Genomic DNA, 15,409 nt, shown 5'->3' with positions numbered 1-15,409 from the left:
ACTAGTTACCCTCCCGAGGCCGGGCAGAAGAAATACATGTACTACACACACAACCACAAAAAAGACAGTTAGTGACTGGAGCAGATCTACCTCTTGAGCCTTGGCAACACCATGAACACTGAGCTGTCGACTTCTTGCAGGTCACTACAACTGAGACAGTGAGTGGCTAGCATTAGCAATGCATTCAAGAGTAAGAGACCATAAGTTAGTTAGGCATATTACTTATAACTATGATTAGTAGCCAGATGTCCAGATAACTACGAGCACCGGTAGTACAAGTAGCTACAATGATTATCATGATTATGTTGGGCTACAAGTTCAACTATGATTGGAACATAGCCATTGCAGGCAATATTATAATGTAGCTTGGGCTACAAGTTCAACTATGATTGGAACATAGCCATTGCAGGCAATATTATAATGCAGCTAGGGCTACAAGTTCAACTATGATTGGAACATAGCCATTGCAGGCAATCTTATAATGTAGCTAGGGCTACAAGAGTAAGCTGATGGGAACTTACTTACCGGTACCCTCTTGCTATACTGTTCTTCAGCATTCTCTGCTGGTAGACCTGCCCGGGTGCCCTGGCATTGGTGTACTAATACTATGCACTGAAGCCCTACCCTTCTTCAATGTACAACACACAGTGACACACACACACACACGCGCGCGCGAGTGTGCACACACGCACACACACACGCACACACACAAACACAAACACACACACACACACACTACTACTACTAATATGTACAACTGCCACAAAATGGCCACGTCGCTCCCAGAAGCGGGAGACAACAGCGAGAAAGGAAAAGCAACAAGGAGAGTAATTGAGGTGAAAGGGGACCGTTCTACACACAGTGTTTCTGTCTTCGGTGGCGGGTGAGGTCCTGCGCGCGCACACACACACACACACACAAACACCATGTGCCATGTATACGTCCGGGCTGTCGCAAGAGAAGCACGCAAATCTGCAAATGCACTGGATGTGCACCCACAGATTTTCGCTTATAGCAACGATAGCGAACAAGATCTGAATGAGACAGATCAAGACTTGCGCCAGATAACTGTCTAATCCACACAACACACACACGCGCACACACTTGTGCTTGTACTTGTTGCTCAGTGCCAAAACTGGTTACGTGGGTCTCCCCGGGAGAGGGGAGAGAGACTCAAAAGGAATCTTGGAAAGATGACTCAATTGGCTATTGAACCGCCCAACGGCCGACACCCCCTGAAATCCCCAAAACTCTGGGTGGACTTGAAAATGATCTCACTTATGGGCTCACCACACCTCACTCTCTCAGTAAGTGGGCGAGGACAAGGCGCAGAAAAAGGATTGACGGCATCAGGGTATCCGTCCAGGGATCCAACTGCAGTTACCCCTGCCCCCAGTGAAGGTAATACTTGCTACTACAATGCAGTGTGGGTGGCTAAATCAGAGTGAATCTGATATAAGCTTCACTAGCACCATTGATTACACATAGCCAGAAGCAGTCCATGCATGGTTAACAGGTATGTATACTTCAAATAGAAAGTATATGAACCCTGGAACCAACAAAAGTGGCAGGTACAACATTACACCTGCCGAGCCCGTTGGCAACAGACCCAACACAATCAGGCATAAGTGTACCTACCAACCGAACTAGCTGGCACGCACACACACACGCATACGCACACACACATGTATGCACGTACACACTCGCAATAGAAGCTGCAGCATTGCGGTGTTACTTGATTTCCTGAGCAGGAAATTCTGAAACGGTACACATATATGGAGTGTAGCAACATGCGGTTGTGCACACCAAGCCGGTGTTCTGTTCTGCCCCACGGCAAACGTAAAGAATTGTACAACACAAGTGACACGTTTCAAGAGGTGCCACAAGCTGTGTGAAGAGAGGAGACTTTCGGAAGGCAAAGGGCGGGATAGCCTTTACGTAGCAGAGATACATGACGTCTACATTGCCACACTGAATGCGACTGTCACCAATGCTACAGGGTGATTTAAAAAGAAGGGGGGGGGGGGCAGAATCCATTATGGTGAACAGTCAATTACATGGACATCTCGTGCTCTCTCTTCCCCAGAGAAACACCATCCATGATTTAGGTACAACATTGCATGTGCTGAGGAAGTAAAAGAAAAGCTTCAGCCGTTTACATGGTTTAGGGTGTCTAGGAGTAGTCTTATCTATGAAAGTGTGTAGATATGAGCAGGGAGTAGTAGACTTTAGTAAATCTAGTACTCCCTGGGTACTGGTATACGCCTCCATAGGTGCAAAGCTAACTTGCAGACTGAAGGCAAAACCCGAGGAGAATGAGTGTTAGGTAAAGAAAGGAATTTTATAAAATAAGGTAGTTCTGGGTGTAGGCTGCATTGCCCTTTGCAGCCTTCTTGAGGTGGGATATCAAAACTTGGATTGAGTGGCATCGTGGTAGGATGGTGGCATCGAGCCCATCTGACCTGCGCCACCTTGCATTTGTTGCGGGTATCCTTGATTGGGGGCCATTTGCTGTGGGTATGATTGGTTGCCGGGTGGCATTTGCTGTGGGAATCCTTGTGCAGGTGGATATGCTGCTGTTGTTGTTTGTTGCATGCCAGCATTAGAATTCGGTTGACCCATAGCAGCGGAATGCTCAGGTTTCACTTCCATTGGTCCACCTGGATATTGACCTGCGAACTGCTGTTGCCCAGGATACGTCTGTTGACCCGGGTACTGACCAGGTTGTTGACCTGGGTACTGACCGGGTTGCTGTTGTTGACCCGGGTACTGACCGGGCTGCTGACCCGGGTACTGACCGGGCTGCTGACCTGGGTACTCACCAGGTTGCTGTTGCTTCCCTGGGTACTGACCGGGATATTGGCCTTGCTGCTGCATGGGAGCACCAGCTTGCTGTCCAGGGTACTGTGCTTGCACAGCGGGTGTTGTTGGGTAGCTTCCCTGGGTGGCTGTCGCAGCAGCAGCCGCAACACCTAGAAACACACGATAACATCACAAGGCCGGCTTCAACAATTACCGTGATTACACACAGTACATCGTGCACCAGCGACTGGTAGTTTCAACACATCAAGCCAATCATTTAGTACTTTTCATTGCTGCCTATTGTAATCCCCATGGAGAACAGGCAACACACCAAATGTTCGCTATGAAGCTTTTTCACGGTTGTACCAACGGCCACCTTTTGGGGTCACGTGCGAGAAACCTTTTGAATCGCTGGTGAACAAGCGAAGCCCAGTTCACTTGTATGGGAGTGGATGCGTGGAGGTGAAAGAAGCAGTAGAATGGCGCTCCACTTTATGTCCAACACTGTTGTTGAGTCAGAGCAGTTGCCAGGAAGCCCTTCCATGGCTTGCGCGAAAAAGAACAAGCTTCAGAATCGCTCCAAGCGCTGATGGAGACGAACCTGTCACATTTCGTATGCTTTTCAATGTGCTTTGACATGCAACCTGTTCACCACAATGTCGGGGTGAGCGCCGGGGCGGTGGCGGGAACGGAGTCCTTGAAAAAGCTCTGTATCATGAGACTGCATCATGACCTTATTTTGTTCAGATTTCCATGAAATGAAGTACAATGTAGTGGGGTGGCAGATGTACTAAGTGTACACCAGTGAGCCGTAGGCTCTAGGGAGACGACACGGGATCATACTGTACCCGGAACGCTTTGACCCCGGATTTGGAGGTTCTATGTGACGTGTGGTCTACGCATAGTACGCAGCCCGCGATTGCGGACATGACCTGCTGACCCAAGACGCGGCCCAGTCCAGCGATGCTATATGTGAGCGTGTATAAATCGACCCTGCTGAAAGGCGACCGTGACAGGTAGTCCAGGAGCAAAACCAACGTCATTGCACGGTACAGTCATCAGTGTTGTCTCCATGGTATATAGACACCCGACTGATCATGGTCCAGGATCGGCCTACCATGGAGCGCTGAAATACAGTCCTGCCAGGCTGGTTGTCCAAGCACCTTGCTTTTAGTGTCAGTGGCGTAGCCAGGGGGGGGGGGGGGGGGGTGCTTTGGGTGCCCAAGCACCCCCCTCAAAAATTTCAGGTACCATTTTCGTACTGCTGTGGATCTACGCCCGCCCGCGATCGAGACTCGACGTCGACAAGATCGACGCCACACGATGCTGCGCTGCACGACGGGGCCCCGGCCAACTGTATTACTAGTAGCGCATGCAGGTTGCACTTGAGACTGCATGCATGGCTGCACATGCAGTCATGTTCTCGCGGGTGACAGGCGCAGTAGTGCTAAATTATTAATTTTAGTACAATGTAGTAGACTCTACTACCGGTACTGTAATTTGAACTAGTACTACCGTGGTAGTACTAGTTGTGTGTAGATCTTTGCCTTTGAATGTGAGTTTGGTCGTTTTCGGATGCACTGCGCATTGTACAACTAAGTACCGGTATCTCTTAGCCTGTCAAACCCTATATATAGGGTTTTCAGCCGCGCGTTCTATCTTGAGCTCTCTTGAGAGCCCACTTGGCTGCTATGGCAACTAGACGCCTGGGCGCCATGGGCCTACATACGTAGAATGTACGTACGGTTCTCTTGCTGAAGACCGTGATCATTTTGTTGCTGTTTTCTTCGAGTACGGTTAGTTTTAGTGCAGCGCTGTCGTAACATTTTCTAGACCCTATATCTAGGGTTTGATTTTTCACGATGGAGGAAGAGCAACTTGAGTTAGTGGAGACGAACTCGGGCGATGAGAATGTTCCTGGCGACCTGGTGTCGACTCAGGATGATGATGTCGATGTTCCAGCAGCGTCGGATGCTCCTGAAGAAGAAGGCGAAGCATCAACAGCGGCTGTCGCAGCTGCCGCTCCCGCCATTGCCGTTTCTGCATCAGCTGATCCACACGTGGGTCGGAAGCAGCAAATGCGGCGACACTCGCGCACGTCGTAGGAGCGCTCCTGCTAACATCAATGGCAATGCAGTGAAAATATCAAAAAAACCCAAGTGAAACTGTGTGTATTGTGTGCCCAGTTGTGAGGACTGATCAAACCCTTTCTTTAGGGGTCCTAACCCTATATATAGGGTCTTTATGTGTAGCGTTATGTCAAACCCTATATATAGGGTTTCCTGGTGACAGGCTAAGAGATATAGACTCGCACTTTGTGTAGCTAGACTTGGTGGAAGTGAAAGAGAAGTGTCAACGTCGTTTTGTGATCCGCAAGTCGAATGGATTCTTATGAAAATGTCGATCTTGAAGTATTTCAGTCGAGGGAAGTCGAAGAGACCAGATACCAGTAGCAGCAGTGCCAGTGCCATTTCCGAATCTGACGAATCTAATTGCGAAATTGTCGAAGTCGAAGACTCGGAAGAGCCGCAGTTGTCGCCCTTGGCTGTACCAGTAGCAGTCGTCCGAAATGACATCGGTACCTTCATGGAGGACATTGCGAAGGGTGCACCGCTCGACGACGACGTGATGTTTGCCCTGCTAAAGGACCATGTCCAACCGGATAGTTCGTTTGTTTTCCCGAAGAATGGTGGCCGGTCTTTTCAGCCCCGCTGGCTCGATGTATACAAGCCATGGCTGGTGTTTAGCCCTTCGCTTTCCGGCGGAGTCTGCGTTCCATGCTGTCTATTTGCAAATGCATTCCGAGGATCGTCGCTCGGTGTTTTGGCAAGACGTCCCTTGACGAACTTTCGGAAAGCACTGGCGCTCCTGGATGAGCATATGGGGAAAGCCTACCACCAGGACGCTGTGCCTGTGGTAAGAGCTGACGGCTTCCTCAGTGTCATGGAGGGGAAAACGAAGGACATAGCACAGCTGACCAATGATGGACTCGCGGCTAGGGTAGCTGCGAATCGCGCCAAGTTGGAGGCGATAATCAAAATCCTGATCTTGTGCGGCAGACAAAATATTCCTCTGCGAGGTCACAGAGACGCCAGCACAAACAAGGAGGCCGCGGATTCCGCAAACTGTGGAAATTTCTGGGCTTTGATGGACTTCAGAGTGGAGGCTGGTGACAAGATCCTAGCTGGTCATATTGCTTCTGCCCCAGCCAATGCAACGTACACGTCAGGAGATATCCAGAACCAACTGATCGACATCATTGGTGACCAGATTGCCCAGAGGATTGTTGATCGGGTCAAGGATGCTGGATGGTTCACGGTCATCGCTGATGAGGTGACAGATGTGGCAAACAAGGAGCAACTCAGCTTGGTGTTACGGTACGTGGACCTATCGACAAAGGTGGTTCGAGAGGATTTTGTCGTGTTCGTTGAGTGTGCAGCAGGAGTTACCGGAGAGGCCCTCGCTAAGCTGATCACGGATACCATCACCAGTCTTGGCCTTGACCTTGGCAAGCTCCGTGGACAGAGCTATGACGGAGCAGGCAACATGGCAGGAGCCAGGAAAGGTGCCGCTGCCCGTATCACAGAGAAGTACCCCCGAGCTTTGTACCTGCACTGTGCCTCGCACTGCCTGAACTTGGTGGTCGTCTCGTCTCTGCAAGATCGTTTGGTGCAGAATATGATGGGCGTCGTCACCCGAGTAGCAGTTTTCTTCGACTCCCATCCGAAACGCCAGAAAGCGCTCGAGGCCGCTTTGAATGATGCAGATGAGGAACCTGATACATCCAAGGTAAAGGATCTCTGCAGGACACGGTGGGTGCAGCGTCTTGATGCACTGGAATCCTTCCTGGCCCTTCACCCCATGCTTGTGGTCTGCTTCAATGCAATCCTGGATGAAGGTCCCCAGGCGTGGTCAAGAGACTCCATTACGGATGCGAATGGTTTGCCGACGGCTATCACCAACACCGACTTTATCGCAGCCTTAGTTATTGTCAACAAGTGCCTTCATTACGTGCGTGGCATCACCTCCAGTCTCCAAGCAGAAGCCAAGGACTTGATTGCAGCAATGCACGATGTGAGTTCCGTCACAACCACACTGGCAGAAGTCCGAATGTGAGGCAGTGCACGTTACGCCATCACTTCCTAGGCTGTGTGGTCGCCAGACCCAACGGAACAACGTTCAGGCCGATACGCCCGTCCAGTACTACCGACGTGCCCTGACAGTGCCCATTCTGGACCACATGGTGTCGGAGATAGAGGCCAGGTTCACGCCGCACCACTCGACCGCACTCCAGGGCTTCTGTGCCATCCCAGCACTGCTGCTAAAGATGTCCATGGACGCTGCGAAGTCCCAAGTACAGGAGCTGGTGAAGCTGTATGACGACGACTTTGTGTCTGGCCGTAGTATGGAGGCTGAGCTCCACTGCTGGCGCGTGAAGTGGGTGAAGGCAAAGGCAGAGCACGGTGAAGCTAGCTTGCCGACCTCGGTATCAGCAGCGCTACACCACGCTTCCCAGATGTTCCCGAACATCCGCTGCCTTCTGCAGCTTCTTGCAACCTTGCCAGTGACGTCTTGCTCGTCCGAACGGTCCTTCAGCGCCCTGAAACTGGTCAAGGACCGGCAGAGATCAGTGATGAAGAACTCCCGGCTGACTGGCCTCACCTTGCTGCAGGTTCATCATGACATTCCAGTTGACGTGGGTGCGGTCATCGATGAGTTTGCTCGCCGCCATCCACGACGAATGCAGCTGGTGAATGTATTGCACAGTGAATGATGCAGCGTACTGTGGTACATCTCACTCTGGCACATCTGGACTGTAAATACAAATCTCATGAGGCGGATTGAACATGAGCACTCGTCGGCAGACATACGTAACCTCTAATACCTGTATAATAAGATTTCCCCTGTATTATAAAATTTTCCTATCCTGGCTGGTATAATGTGCAGCAGTGTACTGGTGATTACATGTATTCAATCGTGGATTGAACGAACTTCAACAATTGTCTGTATTATATTCTGGGTCTAACCACACCCTGTCAATCTCTTACCATCCAACTTCTGTAGCAAAGTACTGTGCGTTTCATACGATTATCTGACTTTTTATTGAATCATTGGTGGAATGGAAAATAATGAAATAGATGCAAAAATGAAGGATTTGGCACTCAATATTGAAAAATTTTCCGGGGCAGGGCCCCCGGACCCCCCCATTTTTCGCGCCCTTCGGGCGCAGGCCCACACTTCCAGTGAGCACCCCCCTCAGCCACAATCCTGGCTACGCCCCTGAGTGTCTAGCTCAGTGCATGACTTTGTACTTGCAGGTATCCTCACTCCATTCACCAACAATACGGACACACCGAACGAAGTAGAGACAAAAATGTGGCTGTCACTACATGCACGTTGGGGTGATTACGATCACTGAGTATCAGAGTGACATGGACTATCAGAACACAACCTCAAACCAGCTCACCCGAGAGCGTTCAGATAACTGGGGTGGGACTGTAAATAAAGCCAAATCTGCTATTTTAGGCTGGATAGGAGAAGATTAATTCTTCGTAATATTTGTGCAACCGTGAAATGGGTTCAGCTGGTGAAGTGAGCACAACGGAAGAGAGAGAGCCATCACCAGCACAACAACAGTGAGTCCTACCTGGATTGCCTCCTACAAGCACTGTCCTGTTATTGTTGCTGGTTCCTCGGCTGCCATTCATTTTCTTATGCAGAGGGCAGCACGCACAGCAGAAGCAGGAGACGACAGTGATACCGGCAAGCAGCATCAGCCCACCAATGGCACCAGCAATGATCCTGCATGGTTAGAAAGTCCACAGTCGATGTACAGAAGAGTCACAAAAAAAGACCCGACAAGAAATATTTCAAGTATGTCGAGGGGAATTCACAGGATTTTCGCTGTGCCATGCACGGGCAATGTCTGTGTTAGCGACATGCTATTCCAGAAGAAGTCATGCAGCATTGTAGCATTTGATTGTTTCTACCTCCCGGCTGTGTTTGCACGGCAGTTTCCAATGCAGGTTGAAAACTAGGCCATGTTCCATGTTCACACAGGCAAGAGTTGAGCTCAAGGAGAGTGCCAAAAAGGCAACAAAAGTCCACTGACAGAGTCTTATGCGGCTGTTCGATTCATTCGGCAGGAGATTTTAATGGGTTATGCTATGCGTACCTGTCATCAAGTACACGTGAATGTGTTTCTGACTTCATCAAGTTTAACTATCCCGCTGTTGTTGGGTTGAGACTAGGGGTGAAACGGTTCCATGTATTTCATGTTCGGGTACCCGAACGCCAGCATAGCTTTCCACGGTTCGGGTATCGGTTCCATGCACTCTTTTCTCCAGACCGACAAAATGCGTTCGTGACAATTATTTTTTAGAAAACATTTTTACGAGCAAGAACCAGACATCGGAGAGTCCATGTACGTGCGGAGAAGATGACCAGGAGGACCCTTTGGAAGAGCGGTGATTGTAAGGTAATAAAAATATAAGACATTTAAACCTTGACAAGGCTCGAGTAGTCTTGACGTGTACGTGTATTTGTACTAGAACGAGATTTTTCGAGTTTCGGTTCGAAATTTGACGGAACGGGTACCCGATTATTTTTAGCTGGCGGTTCCAAAACCGGTTCCTTACCCGAACCGTTTCACCCCTAGTTGAGACTTCAACCTGGCCCAGCATAGGCAGCACTTACCCAATGATTTTCCATGGCGGATTACAGCAGTAACTGCGTCCGCTCCGTGAACTGGAACTACCATCATCAGTGTAGTCAGATTCGAAGCAACAAGACGTGGCATCTTTACTGTCATTTTCCCCCGGGCACGTCTTCCCGCTTTTCTTAGGCGGTCCAAAGGGATCATGGCCTGGTTCCAAAGGTCCATGAGCATCGCACTCGGTAGCTGCACACAAAACAAACACATGTATTAAAGAAGGAATGCAGCACACAGGTACAATAGCAGCAGGCACATGAGAATATCAAGTAGACTGTCTGACATAGAGCACAACGTGAGGTCACGAGTACATTAGTCAAGACGACATGTAGATCTACCATAAGTTACTTTATGGTAGATCTACATGTCGTCTTGACTAATGTACTCGTGACCTCACGTTGTGCTCTATGTCAGACAGTCTACTTGATATTCTCATGTGCCTGCTGCTATTGTCTAGACTCATGATATTTTGCAGAACCTGTGTGCTGCATTCCTTCTTTAATAATACATGAACAAGCGATTGTGCTTCATCATGGCGCATGGCGACTTTTATTCCAGACAGTTTTACAAAACACATCAAGTTCTGTAGATCTGAACTTCACAAAGTCATGATCTACATGTATGCAGAATTGAAAATGCTGATACAGTGGTCCCTCTATAATCCAGCACCATCTGTGCCACGGAAATCTGCTGGATTAGGGAGGGTGCTGGATTAACAAATCGGATTTTCTGCTAGAATGTGCATGAAAAGGACAATCATGTTGGCTACTGAAAATTGTGCTGGTTTATCGAGGGTGCTGGATTATAAAGTGCTGGATTAGAGAGGGACGACTGTACATGTAGATCTACATTGTACATGTATATGGTGAGGTGGCTGAGTGGGAAGTTCTCTGTGAGTGAGTGGGTTTGGTTGAGTTAGGGGGCTACTGAGGGAGATTTGACGACAGTAGAAATACACAAGTCGATAGATAGACAGTATGGTACACACCACAACAAGTTCTCCTCACCCGAAATACAGCAAGGCAATGCAACAAGCAGCAGGAAGCTTAGAAGACACACGGTGGAGGGTGCCATCATCAGCTCAAGCTCAACTGCAAACTCTTACTCCGACGAACAACTTCTTTACTAAATGGGGTCGGTCAGCAGACAGGGACTAGACTGTTGGTAAGCAAAAGAAAACGGTATTCTAACTAAATTACTTCAACTTGAAGCACCTGACTGCTGAGTACATTTGTGGATCCGGGAATTGTGGGAAGAAAACAAAACTATACTATACTCCGGCAGTAGGTAATACTATAAACTAACTACATGAAATTTAGGTCAGTTGTCATCAACAAAATTCGATGCCAAGCCTCCTCTCCTGGCATCACTTGACAATTCGCGGTCGAGAAGAGAAGATCAACAAGACTTTCAAGTCTAGACTGACACTGGACGGAACACTGACGAACAGCTTGAACACAGACACGTGTGCGGTAGCTGCGGACTAGCCGACTCGACTGCAGATCAAATGTACGAGTCGCGCTCGTACTTCATTCACTTCGAAGCAGTAACGACGTTAGTTCGAGTCTTATTTGCGCAAGTGCGCGTTTGCGGACCGCGGTGCACCATGCATGCATGCATGCACCAGGGAGTCGTAAAATACCGGTATTTTACGACTCCCTGGCGCCGACTGATGAGGTCAGCAGAACATGGCCGGCGCGGCATTGGCCGCACTGCGCACTCGCACTCAGCGGCGCATTGTGTACGTAACACGTGATCTAGGTCCACGTGCGAAAACTCCCCGATGGCATTTCAAAATGCTCGATCAGTGCAGTGACGATCAAACACACACACACACACACACACACAAAACCTCAAGCTCTGCATGCTAGCTCTGAACAGAAAGCCCAAACTCTCTTGTTCTTTGTACCAAACAATTTCAGTTTCTCGAACTCAAACAAGATGAAGGTCGTTCAGCTTCTCTCCGCCTTTGTGCTGTTGGCAACCCTGAATTTGGTCGCGGGAGCGGCTGATACCACAGTGACTCATAAAGTGAGTACAATAAGTACAATGACTATGTACAACGGAACATGTATTTTGCTTCATTGTAAAAAAAAAATTAATTACCTGTATGCTGTGCGGATCAGTGCAGCACGTTCTGACCACGGGCACTCGTAGTGAGTTCAGGGCAGTGTGAAGTAACAGTACAGCATACAGTATCCACACCTTCATTGCTATACATGTTATAGTAAAGTGCTGGTAAGGCATGTGTCCACCTTGGTTAGCGTGTAAAGGAAACCAAGAATACTTGCATGTACATGTAGAACATGTACTACATGTAGTAGCAAGAGTGCATAAACAAGAGTATGCATCTGTGGTTATGGCCCAACTTATGGGTCAGTGCGCGGCGCGCTGCCTTCATTACGTAACTTGCCTTCATCACGCTCTGAAAGCATGCATTCAAACTCACAATTTCTCGTACGAGCCCATCCGTTTTTGCTCGATTCGTTCCAGTACCTACGCTATCTCTAAATCCTGGCGCGTGAACTCCAGTTCCGTACGAAAGTTCATTTCAAACCAGAGGGAAAGTGCGGTGTTTGATTTTCCGCAGTGCGCGCGGAGCCGCGGACTGCAGCTGCATGATGTAATGAAGGCAGCGCGCTGCGCATCTGGCCCATAGAAAAGAGATCACAGTTGCATACTCTTGTTTATGGACTCTTGGTAGTAGCTGTATATACCTTATTCGATAACGTGATTTGTGGACTCGCCTCCAGGGATTTGTCGTAAGCTAGGGCACGCGTACAAGAAACGAGTGGCAAGAAAGGCCCAGTTCGTACAAGGGAGTAGTAAAATACCGGTATTTTTCTACTTCCATGTTCGCACGCAGAGTCCACTGTGCACTGAGTGCAGGCCTCTTGCCACTCCCTGGTTCCCGGGACCCCGGTTCACGTGATCGTGACGTTTATCGAATAAGGTCTATTTACAACAGTACCCGTAAGTTACTAAAGTTTTGAAATTTGAAAAAAGGTCCAAAAAAGGTACCTCGACTGGGGTTCGAACCGCACAATGTACTGTTGCAGGCGGAGTCAAACGGCCTAGAGTTTGATGGTTTTTCTCAATTCAGTGCTTTTGGGGCAAAGCCTGGCCGAAATCTTATTCTTGTTAGGGCCTACTTTTTGGAGAAATAGACTTCAGAAACATAATTGGAAGAGGATTCCATAGGGGTTTGTAGAAAAATTCTGAAAAAACTCTCAAAGTTTGACCCATTTATGGGGCCAAACGCTAGAAGTCTTTCTTTTTTATGAATGAACTGTAGGACATGTCGCTGGTGGGAGTGGGGGTCGGATTGAGTTGCAGTTGCTCTGCTGTACAAGCCATACTACAGAATGACTGGCCTTGGCCTCGGCAGTTAGTTTGTAGGTGTCACCGTCGCAGACATAGAACAACAGAGAGGGAGAAATCAGTTCCATACTCGCTGAAGGCTTGTGTCGGTATGGTAGAAACAAAACCTAATCTGCTGCACGTGGCTTAATAATAGTTACTATAGTTGTATCGGTCACTCCGGTACTCTGGCCCTTGCTCACCAGTGTGGACAAGGATGGAGATCTGCAGACTCCAAAATACTGGAGTGGATTCAGATCCTACACAAACAAGTGTAGTAGCTGGCCCTCGGAGACAATTACACGCACTCAAATAAAGCACTCACTTCGTGGTTTTTACGAATAATCGTAAGGATAGAATATTAGTTGCACACTCGGCAAGTAAAGATAAGAAGTGAAAAAGCACAAGAAAAGAACAATGCAAGAAAACAAAACACACGGCGAGCGGCAGCCCAGGGGCGGATCCAGGGGGGGGGGGGGGTCGGGGGGTTCGAACGAACCCCCTAAAACGAACCCCCTAAAATTTTTCCGACCATGGTGCAGTTTTTTTTGTTTTTTTACAAAAGCCAGGCATGCGAATTTCTCCTAGGATCCTGGCCTGCCGTAGCGCATATATAGCCCGAGCTGAATCATGCAGATGTTACATTGATATGATCCTTAGACGAACACCTTGCCAATAGGCCTTTCCCAAATCGGCCATTTATTTTGGCCTATTCGGCTTTTCGATCGGCTGAAAAATCGCCAGAATCGGCTGAAAATTTCTGTAAAAGGTGGAAATTCGGCTCTAAAGTCGCATCCACCTTTCGCAGATAATGGCTACAGAAATTGTATTTGCATGCTATTGAGGCACTAAAACATCAATTTTCGGCGAATTCAGTGCGAAAATTGCGTATTCGGCTAAAAGATCGGTGATTTCTTCAAAACCACTATTTTCGGCCAATGTTTCGGCCGGCCGATTTGGGAAATGCCCACGGGCCGTGACGCAGGTGCGCACGAGCGGTCATGCCCAGTTGCCCACGACCCTGCAAAACATGTACATGTACTACTTTCACTTTAGCTCATACATTGTACATATATTACATATACATGTACCGGTACATGTATATGTACATGTACACCCTTCAAAGCGGTGAACCCCTTGTAGTCTAGGAGCCAAGTCAGCAAAAGTCCAAGGAATAAGGTATTGATAGGCGACAAGCCCCTGGGTCATCCTAATAAAGTTAATTATGGAGATGCAAGCCTCTTTTACGGGCAAAAATTAACACAAAGTATTAAAATGCAATACAACATACACTGGAGAAGAAATCAGGAAAATAAAATATGAGCTCAAAAATGGAACGAAAAATAGCAAATAGAATCAAAACTCACGATGGAATCAAACTCACGATGGAATCAAACTCACGATGGAATCAAACTCATGATGGAAACTACAACCCAATGAGTTGGAAAACCAACCACAGAATTAGATATTGGGAATAGAGTCAGACACAACAACAGCCGAAATCAGTACACCAAAAATCTGTCCTACAAAAAACAAAGGAACAAGAAAAACAAGAAAGACGAAGTACAAAGAATCCCCAAAAAAGAGGGGAGAACGGGATGAAAGAGGACCGGAGAGCGGCAAACCCCAGGAGGACTTAGCGTCACGTAGTGGCGGGAATGCGGGCCTCCACACAAACAGCATCCACATCCGCCGCCAGACCAGGTGCACGGAATGCACGGCGACTCCCACGAACCATCAGGACGGAGTCGCGGACAAGGCTGAAAGCCAGGTCCGTCCGCAGCTTTCCCATCACGAGGGGATAAGGCTGCGAGAGCTTGGTGGAGAGCTTCGTTCCGAGCAGCTTCAGGAACCAGGTGGCCTCCTTCGCCAGGGCACCAGCAGAAGACAGGACGATCGGGGTGAACGACGCGTGCTCAACTTCCCGGATCCGGGCACCGTATGCCGACTGCTTCTGACGCTCGTGCCATTGGAACACCTCAGCCAGCGGGCGAGATCGGTACGACTGTGCGTTGGGATAGAACACCCTTACATCAAAAATGCATCAGTCTGTACCGACCAAAACCCCCTGGCCCTGATGTCCGGTCTGGCGTCGTCCGCAGTGAGCAGGGCAGGACCATGGTCAAACGTGCGGACCGTCGGTAGAGGTTGCAGCGGTGGCTCCAGCTGCACATCCTCAGACACTTGAGAAAGAAGTTGGCCCAGGTAGTTGCGGACATGGTTGTGCCGGTGGATGGGATAGCCGCCCAACTTGCAGATCATTGCGTGGTCGATGGTGAACGGCCGGCCGCATGGACACTCGGTAGGTGAATCGTGGATGGTGAGGCCATACCGAATGCATAGGGCATCAACGAAGGACCGCCGGTCGAGGGAGTATCCATGCTCGCGAACAGGAAGACAGGTCAGCCATGCACCTGTTCCCTTGGCCTGGAGGTGCTCCAGAAGCATTGGTGGTAGGGCCTCTGGACCAGCTGTCTGCAGGACGGTCTTGGTAGTCACAGACTGGGCTTGCTTGGCAGCAGCCTTGGCGGCGCA

At 49.0% G+C, this 15,409-nt stretch overlaps 2 protein-coding genes across 2 annotated transcripts in view; one reads left to right on the top strand and one right to left on the bottom strand.

Annotated features, from left to right (window-relative positions):
• Positions 1–1,723: 1,723 nt before the first annotated feature.
• Positions 1,724–11,005, bottom strand: LOC135814298 (calcium-binding protein P-like). The gene is made up of 4 exons (XM_065327397.1): positions 10,522–11,005; positions 9,499–9,703; positions 8,450–8,604; positions 1,724–2,972 (listed from the first exon to the last, which is right to left on the bottom strand). The coding sequence occupies exons 1-4, from the start codon at positions 10,589–10,591 to the stop codon at positions 2,407–2,409; spliced, it is 996 nt and encodes a 331-aa protein (XP_065183469.1). The 5' UTR covers positions 10,592–11,005; the 3' UTR covers positions 1,724–2,406.
• Positions 11,006–11,364: 359 nt separating this feature from the next.
• Positions 11,365–15,409, top strand: part of LOC135814297 (peptidyl-prolyl cis-trans isomerase B-like) — a 28,535-nt gene continuing 24,490 nt past the window's right edge. The window contains exon 1 of the mRNA XM_065327396.1: positions 11,365–11,545. Coding sequence (XP_065183468.1) covers positions 11,456–11,545 — 90 coding nt within the window. The 5' untranslated portion in view covers positions 11,365–11,455. The remainder of the gene's footprint in view (positions 11,546–15,409) is intronic.

This window comes from Sycon ciliatum, chromosome 4 (assembly GCF_964019385.1).
Source record: "Sycon ciliatum chromosome 4, ocSycCili1.1, whole genome shotgun sequence".
In the NCBI taxonomy this organism is placed as follows: Eukaryota; Metazoa; Porifera; class Calcarea; order Leucosolenida; family Sycettidae; genus Sycon; species Sycon ciliatum.
The sequence above is the reverse complement of the archived record's forward strand: the minus strand, read 5'-3'. Positions and strand labels throughout refer to the sequence as shown.

Excerpts from the sequence above, each read along its gene's own strand:
- LOC135814298 (XM_065327397.1), bottom strand. The coding sequence starts at position 10,591 with ATGATGGCACCCTCCACCGTGTGTCTTCTAAGCTTCCTGCTGCTTGTT. Across the intron at positions 9,704-10,521 it reads ATTGCCTTGCTGTATTTCGG|CTACCGAGTGCGATGCTCAT; the intron begins GTGAGGAGAACT and ends TTTTGTGTGCAG. Across the intron at positions 8,605-9,498 it reads CCGCCATGGAAAATCATTGG|GATCATTGCTGGTGCCATTG; the intron begins GTAAGTGCTGCC and ends CTAACCATGCAG.